Source organism: Cornus florida, unplaced genomic scaffold (assembly GCF_030987335.1).
Source record: "Cornus florida cultivar Cherokee Brave unplaced genomic scaffold, ASM3098733v1 CherokeeBrave_3.0.0_Hap2_Chr11, whole genome shotgun sequence".
Lineage (NCBI taxonomy): Eukaryota > Viridiplantae > Streptophyta > Magnoliopsida > Cornales > Cornaceae > Cornus > Cornus florida.
In genome coordinates this window covers 90,668,401-90,684,397 of record NW_026775581.1, presented here as the reverse complement: position 1 = coordinate 90,684,397, position 15,997 = coordinate 90,668,401, and the positions used below count along the sequence as shown (strand labels likewise).

At 34.4% G+C, this 15,997-nt stretch overlaps 1 protein-coding gene across 1 annotated transcript; it reads right to left on the bottom strand.

Moving 5' to 3' along the window:
• Window positions 1-2,780: 2,780 nt before the first annotated feature.
• On the bottom strand, window positions 2,781-14,270 carry LOC132283623 (uncharacterized). Its single transcript, XM_059785609.1, has 7 exons — window positions 14,181-14,270; window positions 5,101-5,731; window positions 4,830-4,999; window positions 4,666-4,746; window positions 4,434-4,509; window positions 4,215-4,301; window positions 2,781-3,422 (listed from the first exon to the last, which is right to left on the bottom strand). Exons 2-7 carry the CDS (start codon window positions 5,711-5,713, stop codon window positions 3,259-3,261), a joined length of 1,191 nt encoding a protein of 396 aa, XP_059641592.1. The 5' UTR covers window positions 5,714-5,731; window positions 14,181-14,270; the 3' UTR covers window positions 2,781-3,258.
• Window positions 14,271-15,997: the final 1,727 nt, after the last annotated feature.

Genomic DNA, 15,997 nt, shown 5'->3' with positions numbered 1-15,997 from the left:
TATCGGCAAGTACAGATAGTCGATTATCGGCAGACGCCAACAGTCGCTGATTATCGACAAGTTTCAGCATCATAATATCGGCAAGTTTCAGCAACCGATTATCGGCAGACGTCAGCAACCGATTATCGACAAGTGGTAAATCAGCATGTCACCCCCGTATCACAAATTTTGGTACTCAGGGGGCAACCGATGGTCAATCAGCAAGAAAGTTGGACAGAATTTAAGCAGAGGATGAAAACACTAATGGCTCAAATACAATGCCTACCAGTTATACCGATTCCCTCTCAGGGAAAACAGCAAAAAATAAGGGAGATTGATCAGGAGATTAAAGAATTGATAGGTCAGCTTATCCAGGCCGAGGTAGCTCAAGGGGGTAAACGTGCTTAGCCTGTGTACAAGAAACCTTATCCTGACCAAGTGGTAAATCATCATGTCACCCCTGTATCACAACCTCTGTTACATGAGGGGCTGCCGATAACCAGTACCGAAATTGGCCAGTCCTGTCGACCTCGGCAGGAAATTTTATCAGAAAATCGGCAGCAAAGTTTGACAGAATATTATCAGTTACCGACTGCCGATTATCGGCAAGTTCCAGCAGCCGATTATCGGCAAGTTCCAGCAGCCGATTATCAGCAGGTGGTAAATCAGTCACAACAGATGACTTATCAACAACAAAGTTGGAAAAGCTATCGGCATGTTACTGATGAATGGAAGGGTACAAATCGGCTGAAAGCAAAGCGGCTTATGTACCAGAATTTTTTGCCGATTGTGACAGCTAATAATCGGCAAAAACAATCATCAGCTGAAAGAATCGTTTTAACTCGCTGTCCTAGGCCTAACTTCAAGAAAAGAAGAAAAAGACTAGCCGATGTTAATTTCAAAAGGGTACTTAGAGATTGGTTGAGAAAATCGGCTAAGGCAAAATCGGCTGAAAGAAGATCGGCTAAAAAACCAACGGTTGCCGGGGGGCATGTGATTGCAAAACCCCAACAAAAGTTAGTTGATCTACACGCTCCACTTCAGCATGCCGATTATAGTGAGGTCGTGCTTGCCGATCAATGGACTTTTGGGCATAATTCAGTCCTGTCGATTGAACTGAATGAATCGGCAAAAGTTATTTTACGACATATCTCGACTCATGCCGATTATAGTGAGGTCATGATTGCCGATAAAAGGACTTTTGGGTATGATATAGTCCTGCCGATAGAGCTAAATGCGAAATCGATAGAAAGGAAATCAGCTAAGAAAATTCAGTCCTAGCATAATGTCATAGAGATAATAGGCAGATCGGCTAGAATGACGCTTCACAATAATTTAATTCCTACCGATTATGATCATCATTTGCTAGCGGAGTTAGAAAATGCATGGGGGGCAAGTCCTTCTTGGGTTTAGCAATTAGTTATTTGATAGAGTTTGATGCAAGTAAAACACTTGCATATAGGAGTTTGTTTTATGTAGTTTTCTATAATTAATGCTATAGGCATACTACCCCAGCACCCTCAGAATCCTTATTTTTATTTGTTTGCTTCTTCAAGCCTTTCTAATAATAGCATCCTTACTATTTCTTCTTCATCTATGTTTCTCTATCTCAATCTCTCAGTGTCTCTCTCTTTCTCTCTCTCTCTCTCTCTTCTTCTCTCCTTATTCTTTACTCTTCTTTTCTTGCTATATCCATTATCTTCCCCTTTCTATTCTCTTGTTACGTTACTATAATTTGTTTACAGAAAGTCCTTTTAACTAAGGCAATATTGAACTCATTTAGGAATTTATTTGTTCTCTATCTCCTATAATCGTCTTACTATATCCATTATCTTCCCCTTTCTATTCTCTTGTTACGTTACTATAATTTGTTTACAGAAAGTCCTTTTAACTAAGGCAATATTGAACTCATTTAGGAATTTATTTGTTCTCTATCTCCTATAATCGTCTGAAGTCAACATTCCCTAAGAGACTAAAAGTTGACAATTCACAATTGAACCATATATTTGGTTCTGGCACGCCTGTTTTCCATCAATTTAAGATCGGCTCTAGCCAGCCGATTTTAGGGTCAACAGCCACTCTTGGAGTTATATATATATATATATATATATAATGCAGACCAGTTTGAAGTCAGTTACCCAGTCTGATTTTGGGACTGGGTTCGTCGCCAGAGGAAGAAGCTACGTCCGCTGCTTAGGCCAAGAATTTCTGAAGCGACAGCCGCTTCGACGCATTCTTTTTCCGTCGTCGGTGGAACTTGACGCGGGGGACCTGATACAGATATCAAGGTGGAGGGAAGGGAAAGGAAAAGAGGAGGGAATTTGTGTACTACCACAAGGGCAGAGAAAGAACTGAAGATGGAGACTGTTAGAGGTTTGTCCAGGGAAATGAAATTGTTATAAATTTGGCCGGACATCAATGGAATACGTTTTTGGAGGAGTTTTTTTATTTTTTTATAAAAAAATAAAAAGCAAAAGAAAAAAAAGGATAGGAAGAGGGAGTGGGTGTGCCGACTCTCGAAATACGGAGTAATATTTTGTTGTCCTAAATTTGGTGCGAGGATCACCGCATCTATGCCACTTTTAAATCTAATCTAATATTAACATTACATTTTTAGATTTGTCATCATCATCGTAAGAATTGATACTATAATATAAACACAAAATCCAGTAGACCAAATGTTATGTAACATGCCAAATTTGGTATTGAATTTTAACTTCATGTGGCTAGCGCCATTTAATACTGTGTAACCAACTAAATATCTTTGGATTTACAACCCACATCACGCTTGTTCAAGAATATGACACGCACAAAAATAAAATCCCACACAGTTAAAATAAGGCATTGTGAGTATATTTGAATTACACAAAGATCTATCTCTGGAAATGCAGTCCCAGACTTTTATTTGCGAATGAAAATAACAATAAGGCATTGAATATTATATTTAATACTTCTTATATTTAATGCATAAATCTTTTGATAATGCCCAATATAGTTAAAATTGCAGGGACCTATAGGTATATTATATATATGCTACTACCCATGGACTCAAACTAGCAATCCCACTATATACATTAGCAATCTAGCTAATAAGCTAACAACATAAAGATGTATAGCATACAGAAACTGTTGCTTTAAAACTATAGAGTATGGATTCTGGGTAAAGGCTGTGGGAAGTCTCAGAGAGGGGGTGCCAAAAGACGAGCTCATCGATGCCTCCTAAACTGGTCCATGTTAACACCATTCGCAGCTCTTATTCTTGCTGAAGAAGAGCCTGTTCTATCTCCTATATCTTTCATTTTCTCGGAAAGCTTTTGATCGAGATGAACCTGCTGTTTCTCCAACATCCTGTTTCATGCCCTCCAAGTGCTGAGCGTGCTGTGTTGAAGGAAGAGCCCATCCATCCCTGCTCGCCAGCCCATTCTGCCCACTGCTGCTGGAAACTGTTTACACAAAATAACAGTCTAAGATCTAAATATTCCAACAATTATTACTACTAAGGGCCCAAACATTAAACAACCGCATCAAATTGCAATATCTGACCAGGAAACTAATTGCAGCTGTAAGCAACACCAAACAAACATTTTCACTTGCTTGTTTTAAAATATGCAGTTCTGGGGTGCTATTTGTTTCGCTTTAGAACCATGCGTACAAATGAAACCATATTATAAAAATGGTTACAGTAACTTGATGCAGATTTAGTGTAGTCAAATTCACGCATGCAGTAAAACTAATGTCAGATATATTGCTAAAGATGCCAAGCACATTAGACATATTGACATTGTTGAATTAGTAGTGCCGCATTGGAAAACCTTCTAGAACATCTGATCACATGCTCGGCTGCTGCCTGCTGTATGCCATCATACCATAAAGTGTGCAATCATCAAGATAAAAACATTTCTCAAACATGGGGTTATTATGGGAATCATTAACTCATGGTAACATCACAAGAAAACTAATTCCGTGTAAGAGGCACAGCCATGTGTCACCTAAAAATCTTGGGACATACTTGCACCAAAAGAAAATATCAAGTGAAAAAAAAAAAACATACAAGAAAAATTCAACTGAAGAATGTTAGAATTCATAAGGAACGTCACAGGATGAACACGAACACATCAATATAAAGGAAAAAACACAATTTGTGCCTGATAACCTTTTAAAGATACATAACTTGAATTACAAACGCACACAAACAAAAAAGGATGAGTTTGGTGCAGCCAAAGGGGTCACCATACCTTCATGTACATTGAATCGCTCCGACCAACCAGGTAGGTGCTTTCCAGCATTCCCTTTCCAAGATTCTTCAAAACCAGCTAACTCATCTGATTGTTTTGTTTTTTTAAAAATAATAATAATAATAATAAAAGGAAAAAAAACATTTGGTTAACCACTCTCTCCAACATCTTTCTGTCTACAGACTTTACATGCATTAACAAGATAAACATAAAAAATACCTTCATTAAGATTGTGCAAAGTCTGCATTGTGTCCACCCTACCATCTGAATTAAGATTCCTTGAAACGGAATGTCCCTACAGCATCACAAAACAACTTTATTCTCATACTTTAAGAATAACTGACGACTTTCCCATGTCTGAAAAATATTCAACCCAGATATAGGCGTGGCATAATTAATGAACTTAAAAGACAAATTTAACAGCGGTCGAGAGATAACATCAAATAGGTACCTTATCATAAATTCCCCTAGAGATCCTATGAGCTGCTTGACCAGTAGCCGTATCAGCTTCTTTACTTTCATCAATCATCAACTGGAAATCCAAAAACCACTCCATAAGAAACATAGGAGACAAACAAATTTGATTTGTAAAGCAGTTAAGCTTACAGTACTTACACCATCACTTCCTGTCCTCGTAGTTCTAGATGAGGTATAATATGCTCCATTTGCTCCACCACAATTAACAGTGGAGCTCTGAAACGTGAAACTATGGTTTCGGGGCTCTATCTGTGCATTGTTCAACGTGTTGAAGTTATTTCTGTAATGCATTTGCTTACTCTTTCTCTCTGCAACAATAATTAAAAAAAATAAAAAAATCCATATAACAATAATAAGCAGGAAAAAAAACAAATGCATCATTAATTTAAGTTTAGGAATCACATTTTACCTTCAGCTACATCATCTGGATCCTCAACATAAGGTACTTTGCTCAACCTACCATGCTTTCTAGGAATATCTTTCTTCTCCTTCTTACCTTCTTCCTCTCTTTCATCATCAGAGTTCAATTCTTCAATGATTGGTCCCCTATACATATTGGTCTGCGGGACTTGATGTTCAAGAAATCCAGATGCTTGTGGATTTGCAAAAGGATGTAATCCAGATGCATGTGGATTTGCAAAAGGATGTGGATTTACAAAAGGGTGTGGATTTACAAAAGGGTGTGGATTTGCAAAAGGATGTGGATTTACAAAAGGGTGTGGATTTGCAAAAGGATGTGGATTTGCAAAAGGACTACCAAAAGGACTACCAGTAGGACCAAAGATGCTTGACTCAAACATGCTTCCAAATGGGCCCCTGAAAAAAGGATTTGCAAAAGGACTACCAGTAGGACCAAAGATGCTTGACTCAAACATGCTTCCAAATGGGCCCGTGAAAGAAGGATCATCAAATGGGTCCCTTCCTCCAAAAGAATTAGACAATAAACTCCTGTGGCCACCAAAGCCCGCAAAAGGATCACCAAGGTCAAAGAAAGGATCTTGGCGTCCTCTGTTTCCCTGCATTTTCAAAATTCTATATACCTGAAATCACAACCAAGATACAAAAAGCTTTAAGAGATCTGTGTATTCAAAATTACAAGTTACAGAAAGAACATGTACTAGAACTAAACAAATGTCAAAGTAGTGATAACAGAAAACAACCAAACACACCATTAATCACCAAAACCCAGCAAATATAATCTTGTGCAACTACTAGCACAATTTCACAATTAAACCAGCTCATAAATGAGAATGACCAAAGCTGGCACAGAGATTTTAAAAAATAATAACATCCCCCTCAGAAATTTCTGAATTATCATAACACTAATTGTCATTGTTGGGAATAGATAATAGAGAATAACCTCAACAAGACCTCACCAGTATAAAGCTATAGCACACAAAACACTCAAACAACTATACTAATTACTTTATTGTAAATAAGGATACATCAGTGGTGAGGGAGAAAAAACAAAAAAATGGAACACGCTTGTAGTTTTTCCCATATTTTACAATGTTGATGATAAGAAATAGTATTGCTGTATAACCCAGAAAATGAATTTCAGAAACTCCTTGTACTTGCAGTAATGCCCAAGGGGCACTTGGGGGTAAGGATCCCCTCTTATAGTAGTAAGTAGGGAGTGTAGCCCTGTCTATGGCTATTTTTATGTATCCTGATGGTCTCTCAAAATATACCCTCAATGGAGAGGTGGCTTAGGATCTTCAAACTATCATTTTAAGGCTTTATGGATACCTTTAGGGACTTCTCAAAGACAAGGATAATGTGGATAAGGTTGCTAAGTATACTCTATAGACTACAATACCTATATTGGCTACCATAACTCTACCCCTCTCCTCCAGTCCCCTCCTGGGCAAGGGCAACACGCTCTTACTCACCTCCGGGGGGATTTCTAAGTGGTGAAGGCTCTAAATCAAGTTTTAAGGGCTTTTAGTGGCCTCTCAAACAGGATTTAGAGTAGCTTACCCCAAGCCAGTTCGAAGAAGAGACTCCAAGAGAATCTCTCCTTCCCAACCGAACCTAAGCCTAACAACCCAACAGATTAGTGAACACACGCATATACATATCCATATGGCCTCAAACTATATAGGCATGTTAGCACTGGAAAAAAATTATAGGATGGTCTAAGCAGTTATTGACATGAGAATTTCTTAACAAATTTTCAGATAGATAGCTGGGTTGGATAAAAAAAAATTATCAAAAATCTGCTCATTTAATAATTGTACACTGGAATTCACTTTTTCGATATTTTGAAAATACAATAAACACAATAACTTAGAAAAAAGAAGAATCCAAACAAAAAAATAAAGACAACATGTTGAAATTCAATATTCTGAAAATACAATCACAATAATTTACTCAAAAAAAAAAAAAAAATTACATAATGTATTTTTTTTTTTGGAAAGACAACGTATTGAAATTCCAAAATAAATAAACAGCAAATTACATGAAAAATTAATTTACCAGAAATGCTTCAAAACAGACAAAAAATTATGATTGCCAATCTTAAATCTTCAAAAAACACCGGTGCAGAAATCTACACAAGATTTTGTTCTTCCTCAAAAGAATAAGTGTCAAGTTGCTCAAGTCGCATCAAGACCAACTGCTCAATGCATCCTACTTGTTCAACAAGCTTCCTATACAATTTTTATTAACTTAAAGGGTTTAAATAATTGCACAGATCAACCTTTAGCACAAGAAACCTGTCAAAATTATGAAATAAATGACAGTTCAAAAAGCTTGCTGAACTAAAATGGCATTTCTTTTTATCAACTGACAATACCTTACCAGGACTCACTAGAGTGATTTAAGAATGTTCAACAAAAGACCATAACCAGTTTGTTCAATTACTGGGAGATTCATGGGGATATTTATCAACTGACAATACCTTACCAGGACTCACTAGAGTAATTTAAGAATGTTCAACAAAAGACCATAACCAGTTTGTTCAATTACTGGGAGATTCGTGGGGATATAAAAACATATGATTTTTATAATCACAGTTTGCACATTATTCTGGATGCTAGAAAATACTAACCTCAATTAAGCCAACTAGTTGCTATAAAATAAAAATAAAAAATCTAAGCTCAACTAAGAAACTAATTGCATAAAACTATGGATATCATGGTTACAAAGGATCCAAATTAATAACCATAAATTTATTAAGGTAAATAATAATTTTTTAAGGGGTAAAGTTGACTCCACAATTGCATGACTAAATACCCAAAACATCGAAACCAAATAAGAACAACTCAATAACCGCCACTAGGAACTACTGGCGGTTATTGAGTAGTTTGAGAAATCTTGATACAACGGGTTTTGGTACTTGGTTTGAATTTTTGTGGTATTTAGCCATGCTCTCATTGAGCGAAAGGTACATTGATCTCAACTTCAGGGCATGACAATCTAGCTATAGGAAAACCAGACATGGAAAACTGCCCCTCCCCCTTTCTCTTTTCCCCCAACTCTCTGGTATTTAAGAATATTAGTCTTAGGAACTACAACCCTTAATGTCAGAGCAGAAAGCTAATGCAATGCACTTGTAGTTTTTCTCAAACCCAAGAAAGACAAGCAAGTAGACAAACACAAAGGGAAATTTACACCGACATCAAAATGATAAAATCAATTATAAATTTATGACTTGTTTTTCGTGCTATGTGTTGTGTCAAATTTTTAATTTCAAAAATTATCTTAACTTTTTCTTTCTTTTGTTCTTTAAATTCCTTAAATCTCTTTAAAAAAAAAGTCAAATTTCCCTTTTTGAATCATACTTTTATTTTTTTCTTTCAAATATATCTCAATTTTCTTTCCTTTTTTCTTCTTAAAATTCTTCTTTTTGCCTGTTATATCAATGTTAGTTGAATTTTTTATTTTTTTTTTAAATTGTGCCCCCTCTAAATTAAAATCCTGGCTCCGCCCCTGGGTAGAGATAGTTTACAAATTAGTAGACTGGAAAGAACACCAATGGAAAGAGAGAGTCCCATGGGGTACACAGGTTTGTGTACATGTGCAATACCCCTATATTTTAAAGGTTTATTTTATTTAAATTGTTTACATTAATTGAATTTATTTCAATATTTTTTTTATTTGATTTAAATTGATTAATTTTTTTGATTATGGTTATTTGTTGGTTTAATTGTCAAATTAAATTGTTATGGTTGGTTAATTTAAATGATTTATGTAAATTTTTTTGTACATGTGTGCTTAATTACTTAATGTAAGTTTAATTATTTAATTGCTATGTTAATTTAATTGTTTGTCTATTTTAATTTAGTATGGATTGGGCTTAAAATTAGTACAACCCAAAGTAACGAGTTTGGGCTAGTTGAAGGAGGCCTAGGTGTGTTGAGAAGGATTTGGGCCATGGGGAATATGTTAGTTATATATATATAGAGAGAGAGAGAGATTCTTATGATATATATATTATTTTATTTAAATTAAATTATCATATATTGCATGATATATATATTATTTAATTATTATTTTATTTAAATTAAATTATCATATATGTCATGATATATATATGTTTGCATATTTGTACGTGTATATATATATATATTAGGAGTATTATTATTATTATTATTATGTTAGTTGGGTTTGGGTTAAGATTTGTGGGTAACTTATATATATGTTTAATAGTTAGAGAAGAGAGTTTTTTTGGTTTCTACATGAGTTTTGAGAGAAGAAGAAAAGGGGCTTGGCACAAGGAGAGAGAGAGAGAAAGAAGAAGGTGACTAGAATCATTACCGGAGTTGAGGAAGACGACCAGAGAAGTTGTAATTGATTTTCGATCCGAAAATCAAAGAGGCAAGTTCTATGTTCTACTCCTCCCCTTAGTTCTTATAAATTAAACACCTTATGTTTGACTTTAGGATTTAAGTTAGAGAAAATTGAACATGATTACATGCTTTAATTTGATATATAAATTTCAGACGATCTAAGATAAAATTTTGTCCAAACGGACAGAATTCTGAACAACAGTTTGATAAGTCCGATTTCGAACAGATCATAGTGTTTTTTGGGTGGAAACGATCGATTGAGAAAAACTCACTAGCTTTAGCTTGTGGCCCATGTCAGTTTATGGCCGACCATCCTTTAGGGTTCCGAAATCGCATTTTAAATTGTTAGTAGGCATCGCAGTGTTTTTGTGATTTTTGTTAAAGGCTGAAATAAAGTCCGATTGTCCTCATATTTTAAATTTGGTTGTTTTTGTTGATTATGTTTCTTATTCTATTTTTCCAGAATTTTTAGAGAAACTTTATTTTTAGGCTTATTTTCGGAATTGCATTCATCGCACTAAAACTCGATAAATTTTAAATGATGAGTTAAATATAGAGTGTATGTTTGATAAATAATATTAATCATATTGAAAATATACTGGGTATTGTATTAGAAGATAATAATCATAATTGAAATATATGGTGTAATGTGAGAAACGCTATTAAGTGTAATTATTCATTCTCCTTGATAACTGATACTTATAATATCATTGTTATTATTGGATATTTTGAAAAATGATATTGATCATATTATAAATTATGTTAATCATAATGTGATTTATTGTAATTTAAGTTATTAATTATATTATAAATGATATATATATCATAATTGGATTTAATGGGATTTATGATATTAACCATGTTACTTATGATGATTAATCCATAATGAGATTGTAGTTGTGTTTGTGATACTCATTATATTGGTGTGTTATGGGATATTGTAATAGATGATGATAATCATGCCTTTCTATATATTCTTAAATGATGATTATTATATATACACAAGGATGAGCTTACTTAATTTATAAGTTGTAATTGATAATAATCATTCATATATGAGTTGTGTGCACTATGGAGAACATGTAGGTTAGCTAATAAGCATAAACTTGCTTTTATAATCTGGTTTGGTTGTGTTGTATTTAGTGTCAATATTAGATATGGCTATGATGAGAATAATGTGTATCTGACATGATCATTGAGATAGCTAATAAGCTAGACTCCTTAATCTTTTATGCCATTGTCAGGATATGGCTTGGTTATATTGATAAGTATAGGTGGACTGACTAATAAGTTAGATCCATTCTATTTTATGCCATTGTCAGGATATAGCTGTGTGATGTGTGTATATGTGGGTGAGCTGGCTAATAAGTTTAGACTCACTCCATGTTGTGCCATTATCAAGATATGGCTACAATATCTTATATGTTGTCATGCCATTGTCAGGATATAGTTACAGTAGTTTATATGTTGGTGTGCCATTGTCAGGATATGTCTAGATATATATTTATGTGTGCCCTGATATTAGCTTGAGGTCTCGGGATTATGACTAAGGCGTATATTGCCGGTTCTAATGGGCAGCTGGATATATGAGATGTATGCGCCTTGGTAGGAGGAGGACTCATGACCACCTTGTGTTCGATTTTTTATTATATACCCACTACACGGTTAAGACTGCTCTATAGTCCAGTGAGAGTCTTTAGTGTGTATATATATATATCTACCGACTATGTAGTTATTGCATGAGTTTGGCTAGGGATGTATCGTTTATCGGTTCTCTGATCGGGTTGTAGTAGAAAGAACTTGTTTGTGGGTCTCAGGTCCACGTCAATTCCAGACTTGTTCGTTCGTGCTAATTAGATAGCATCCATATTCACTCTTCCGGATTGTTAGGACATTACCTTAGATTTCATTTAATATTTAGATTTTATTAGTATTTCAGTTTTATGATTTATTTAGGGGTCCAATATCAATGGATTCCCGAATTGTACTTGGGAGAGAATTTTTATTTATGGTTATTTATGGAGATTCATTATCATGGGATTATTTCTCGAAGATTATTATCAGAGGAGTTTAATTGTTTCTTATTTAGTTTTCCTTTCAGCGTATATAAATTTAATTTTATTTCATTTTGTATTCTATGCTTGTTTAAAAATATTAATTGTTTGATATCCCCCGGTCTTCGGGTGCGGACCTGATCAACCCGTCTTCGGAAATTGGGGGGTATCACAACATAGTCTAGTGTTGAGTATTTTGTACTGTTGTAATATCTCTACAGAACCATAGTGAAATTTCTTCTCATTCGTGGACGTAAGCCAAGTTTGGCCAAACCACGTAAATCTTGTGTTTTGTGTGTGACAACAGTGTTTGGTCATCATGGTCAAAAAATCATGATAGATTACATGGCATGAAGCTCAAGCAGCCAAGGTGGAGCCTTAGATATTTTGACTGATCGAACAACCCTCATCAATGCCGTGGGAATCGATGATTGGCTTGATGAAATTTGAGCCAAGGTAGAGATTGTTATGTATTATGTCTCAAATTCCTAGTTTAATTAGGTTTCTATTTTAAAGTTGTATTTTGTTAGGACTTCTTGTTAGGCAAGTCGTGGGCTCCACGAAATTTTAATCCTTGCCCAACAAGGAATTGGGTTTTGGACTCTAATCTCTATAAATAAACACTTAGGTTATGGGTTAAGTCTAGAGATAGAGAGTGATGTAGCTCTAATTCTATAGTGGAGGGTGGTAGCCTTATGAAGGAATTGATGGGTAAAGGTAGTTTACAGGTTAGTAGAGTGGAGAGAACACCAATAATAGCTAGAGGGAGTTTCGTGGAGTACACAGGTTTGTGTATATGATTTGGTGTCACATATTCTCTATTATTGTAATATCTCTACGGAATCATAATGAAATATCTTCTCATCCATGGACATAGGCCGAGTTGGGCCAAACCACGTAAATCTTGTGTTTTGTGTGTGACTGCTTTATTTGCTTTTGTTGGATCTCTATATTTGTTCATGCGCTTCCGTTGTGCCAACATTTCATCCACTAATTGCTACTATCTTCCATGCAGCTAGATATTAGGTATTAGGTTGTAAACAATAGCATCAATTTTTTGGTAAGTTGTAGACAATAGCAGCATTAAGCTCATTGTCCAATACCATTCAACAACATAAAATAAAAAATCAAAAGTAACTTCTAAAAATCGAGCTATGAATGCATATGTATGACCATGAAAATGAAAATCCAACATTAACCTTAATAATCAACTCTACAAAATATTTTCCCAACTATTTAGTGTCGGTTACTATTTCGCTACGTTCTATACCAAAGGCCATGCATCAACGAAACGCATGCTATCAATGTGTTTCCTTACTATCTCAACCCATGGTAGTTTCGGTCCTTCACTTGTGCTAGGATCATCTCAATGTGGAACACGTCACTGATACTGAATGCTTAAATCACATGAAAGAGAAGAATCATCATTTACCATTCTGATGTGCTCTTTTGTTGTGAAATTCTAACTAGTGTATTATAGTAATTATATAGTCCTATCACCAATGTAAGTTGTATTAAGTTGGGTTTGTAATTTAGAATAGCAGTCGGCAACTAGCTAAATGGTTTAATGGCTAAGACATGTTCTGTTGGTTATTCGTTGAGTCAGTGCAACTGTTTGGTGTCGGTTATTTAGTTATCAATCCTTGAAAAACTGAAGTGAGTCCAATGAGAAAGCAGGTATGCTGGAGATTGGGTTTAATTCCACCTACAACCATATAGATAAATTTCAATAGCACATTGCCTGTCACAAAAATTATCACCAAGGTATTTTGCACCGTATCAAACTAGGGAAAGAATCGGACCAGTTGCTTATAGAATTCAGCTTCCAGCCAACTCCAAGATACACCCCGTAATATTTCTCAACTTAAGAAAAAATTGGGAAAATATGCGCAGCATTGTCATAATTTACCAAATGTGACAAACCAGCATTTATGCTTCCAAGGCAGATCATCATTCGTCATATGGTTAATGAAAGAACAAGCATACTGCAATGGAGGTTGTCGTACACTCGAAAAGGCCAGCTCGAGAAAATGCCATACGGATGCCATAAAAGAGATTCATTGAGCTTTATCTTGACTTCATCCTTGAGGATAAGGACAATAGCAGGAGGGAGGAATGAATATGATGTGTTCTTTTGTTGTGTAATCCTATCTAGCGTGTATTATTGTAATAATAGAATTCTATCTGAGTTGTATTAAGTTGGGTTTGTGCTTGTGAATAGGAGTCATCAATTAAGTAAGTGGTTTAGTAAGGCATGTTTTGTTGGTTACTAGTGTAGTCTGTGTCACTGTTTGGTGTTGGTTATTGTAATTTATCAATCCTTGTATAAACTGAGGTGAATGCATAAAAAACCCTAAAGAGGAACATACACAAATTCCCATTCCTTATATCGTTTTTCATCCAATCAAGGAAACCCTAAGTCAATTTTTTAACCAAAAACACAATATAGATAATAATCTAGACAAAGGAATCACAATCAAAAGCATAAAATAAAATAAAAATTAAAAAAAAAAAAAAAACGCTTCTCATAATGAAATCTGAACGCAGACCTTGCAATAAAAATTAAAGCTTTAAAACTAACATCATAGTAGTAGAATTCTATTCGATCACCAAATTATACATTCAAGAGAAAGAGAAATTACCTTCGTGAAAGAGAATGGGATTGCAGATGACGTAAAACCCTAATTGCCTCGGCGATTAATATAATTGATGCGTATATTTACCGGACTAACTACGTATAGGGGGAGACTAAAAGTTTTGTACGCGCCACGTCACTGGCGGTGGCCGACTACACGTGTCATCTAATCGATCCTATGGAAAAATTACAGGCCAGTGAGGGACATAAAAGTAAAATCGAACTTCTACAAAAAAAACAAAACACTGCTACAAATTTAATACTATAGAGTACAGACACAACACGTGGATACAGTGACACCGATAGACACACCATGTGGATAAGTGATATGATAAATGCTCCGTATTTAAAAAGAAAATGATTAAAATTTTGAAACTTTGAAGGAAAAATTATCGATTACTCCTACTTTTAAACGTCAAAATAAATAAATCTTATGAAAACCTTCAAAAGACAAGGAAGATTAATTTTTAAGGTTTTTTTTTTTATTTAAATAAGTTCACATTCTATAAATAATAAACTTTATTTTTAGTATTGCCTCTTTATTACTAAAATGCGGCATGGAATTGAAGTTTTGAAATTAAAATGGGTGAAATTGAAAAAAAAAAAAGTTGGTTCAATTTTTTAAGTTACTTTTCTCCAATTATATGCCAATTCCAATTCAAAAACTCCAATTTCATACCTGTCAAATATAGTCTTTTTAAAAATACAACAAAATACTTTTCATACATTACATTTATAATATTAAATGAATTATTTTCATTATTTCTACTTCATATTTCTTTAAAAATAAAAATCTCTAGAATAAAAAAGAAATCTATATAAATTTGGGACGATGTTCTCTAAACAATTTATTAAATTATCTTAATATACATGAATTTAAAATAAATCTTTTTTCTTAAATTATATATATTTAATTCAATTTTTTAGCAAAATTCTCTGGAGAAAAATAGTAGTTAAACAATACATGAAATATAAAAAGTGTAAAAGAGGAATTCACCTTATTTTATTGGTCTCTAGAGTCTAGAAAATTGTAACAAAACCAAATTTTGTTCTGTTTTATATTTTTCAATTTTTTTAAAAAAAATAACAAATAGACTCCACTCCTATGAATGTCTTTTTGAGCATTTTCATGACAAGGAGACAAGGCATTGAAATGTAGTGAATTTTGATTTTCAGATAAAATACCCCAACTCTATTATTATTTCATAATTTTGTCCAGAAAAACTGCATGGCTCATGATAGATATATAAATGTGAAATTGTAGCACTCAAAGCTACCTGTAGGTGCAAAATTTCGCTCAACCAATAATAATTGAGAAAAATAAAACAATTCACTCAAAGAAACAATAAAAATAAATAAGAACAGTGTATAGAGAAACGCAAATTGCTTGATCCTTTATTGGAGGTCTTAACCTCTATTTAGATACAAAAGATTGCAAGATTATGGTAGGACTCGCGTTGCTTGCCCTCTAATTCTTTCTATATAACCATTCTTTTTTAATAGGGTTTTTTCCATTGTCGAATTTTCCATACATAGAACTTGCCTTGTACAGAACTTTCTATAGAATTTTCCTTCTATAGTAAATCATTCATATGGTAGGACTTGTGCATTCTTGGGCCGAATATATTTTGATCCGACTGGGCTTGAGTAACAGGCCGGATGTTAAATACTCATAAGCTTGAGTAACAGGCCGGATGTTAAATACTCATAAGCTGGGCTGATGACTTCTTGATTCGGCCTTGATGGAAGTTGGAGGACAAATAACAATGGTCTTGGACTATAAATACCTTCAACTTGGACTTGAGCATGATGAACTTTATATGT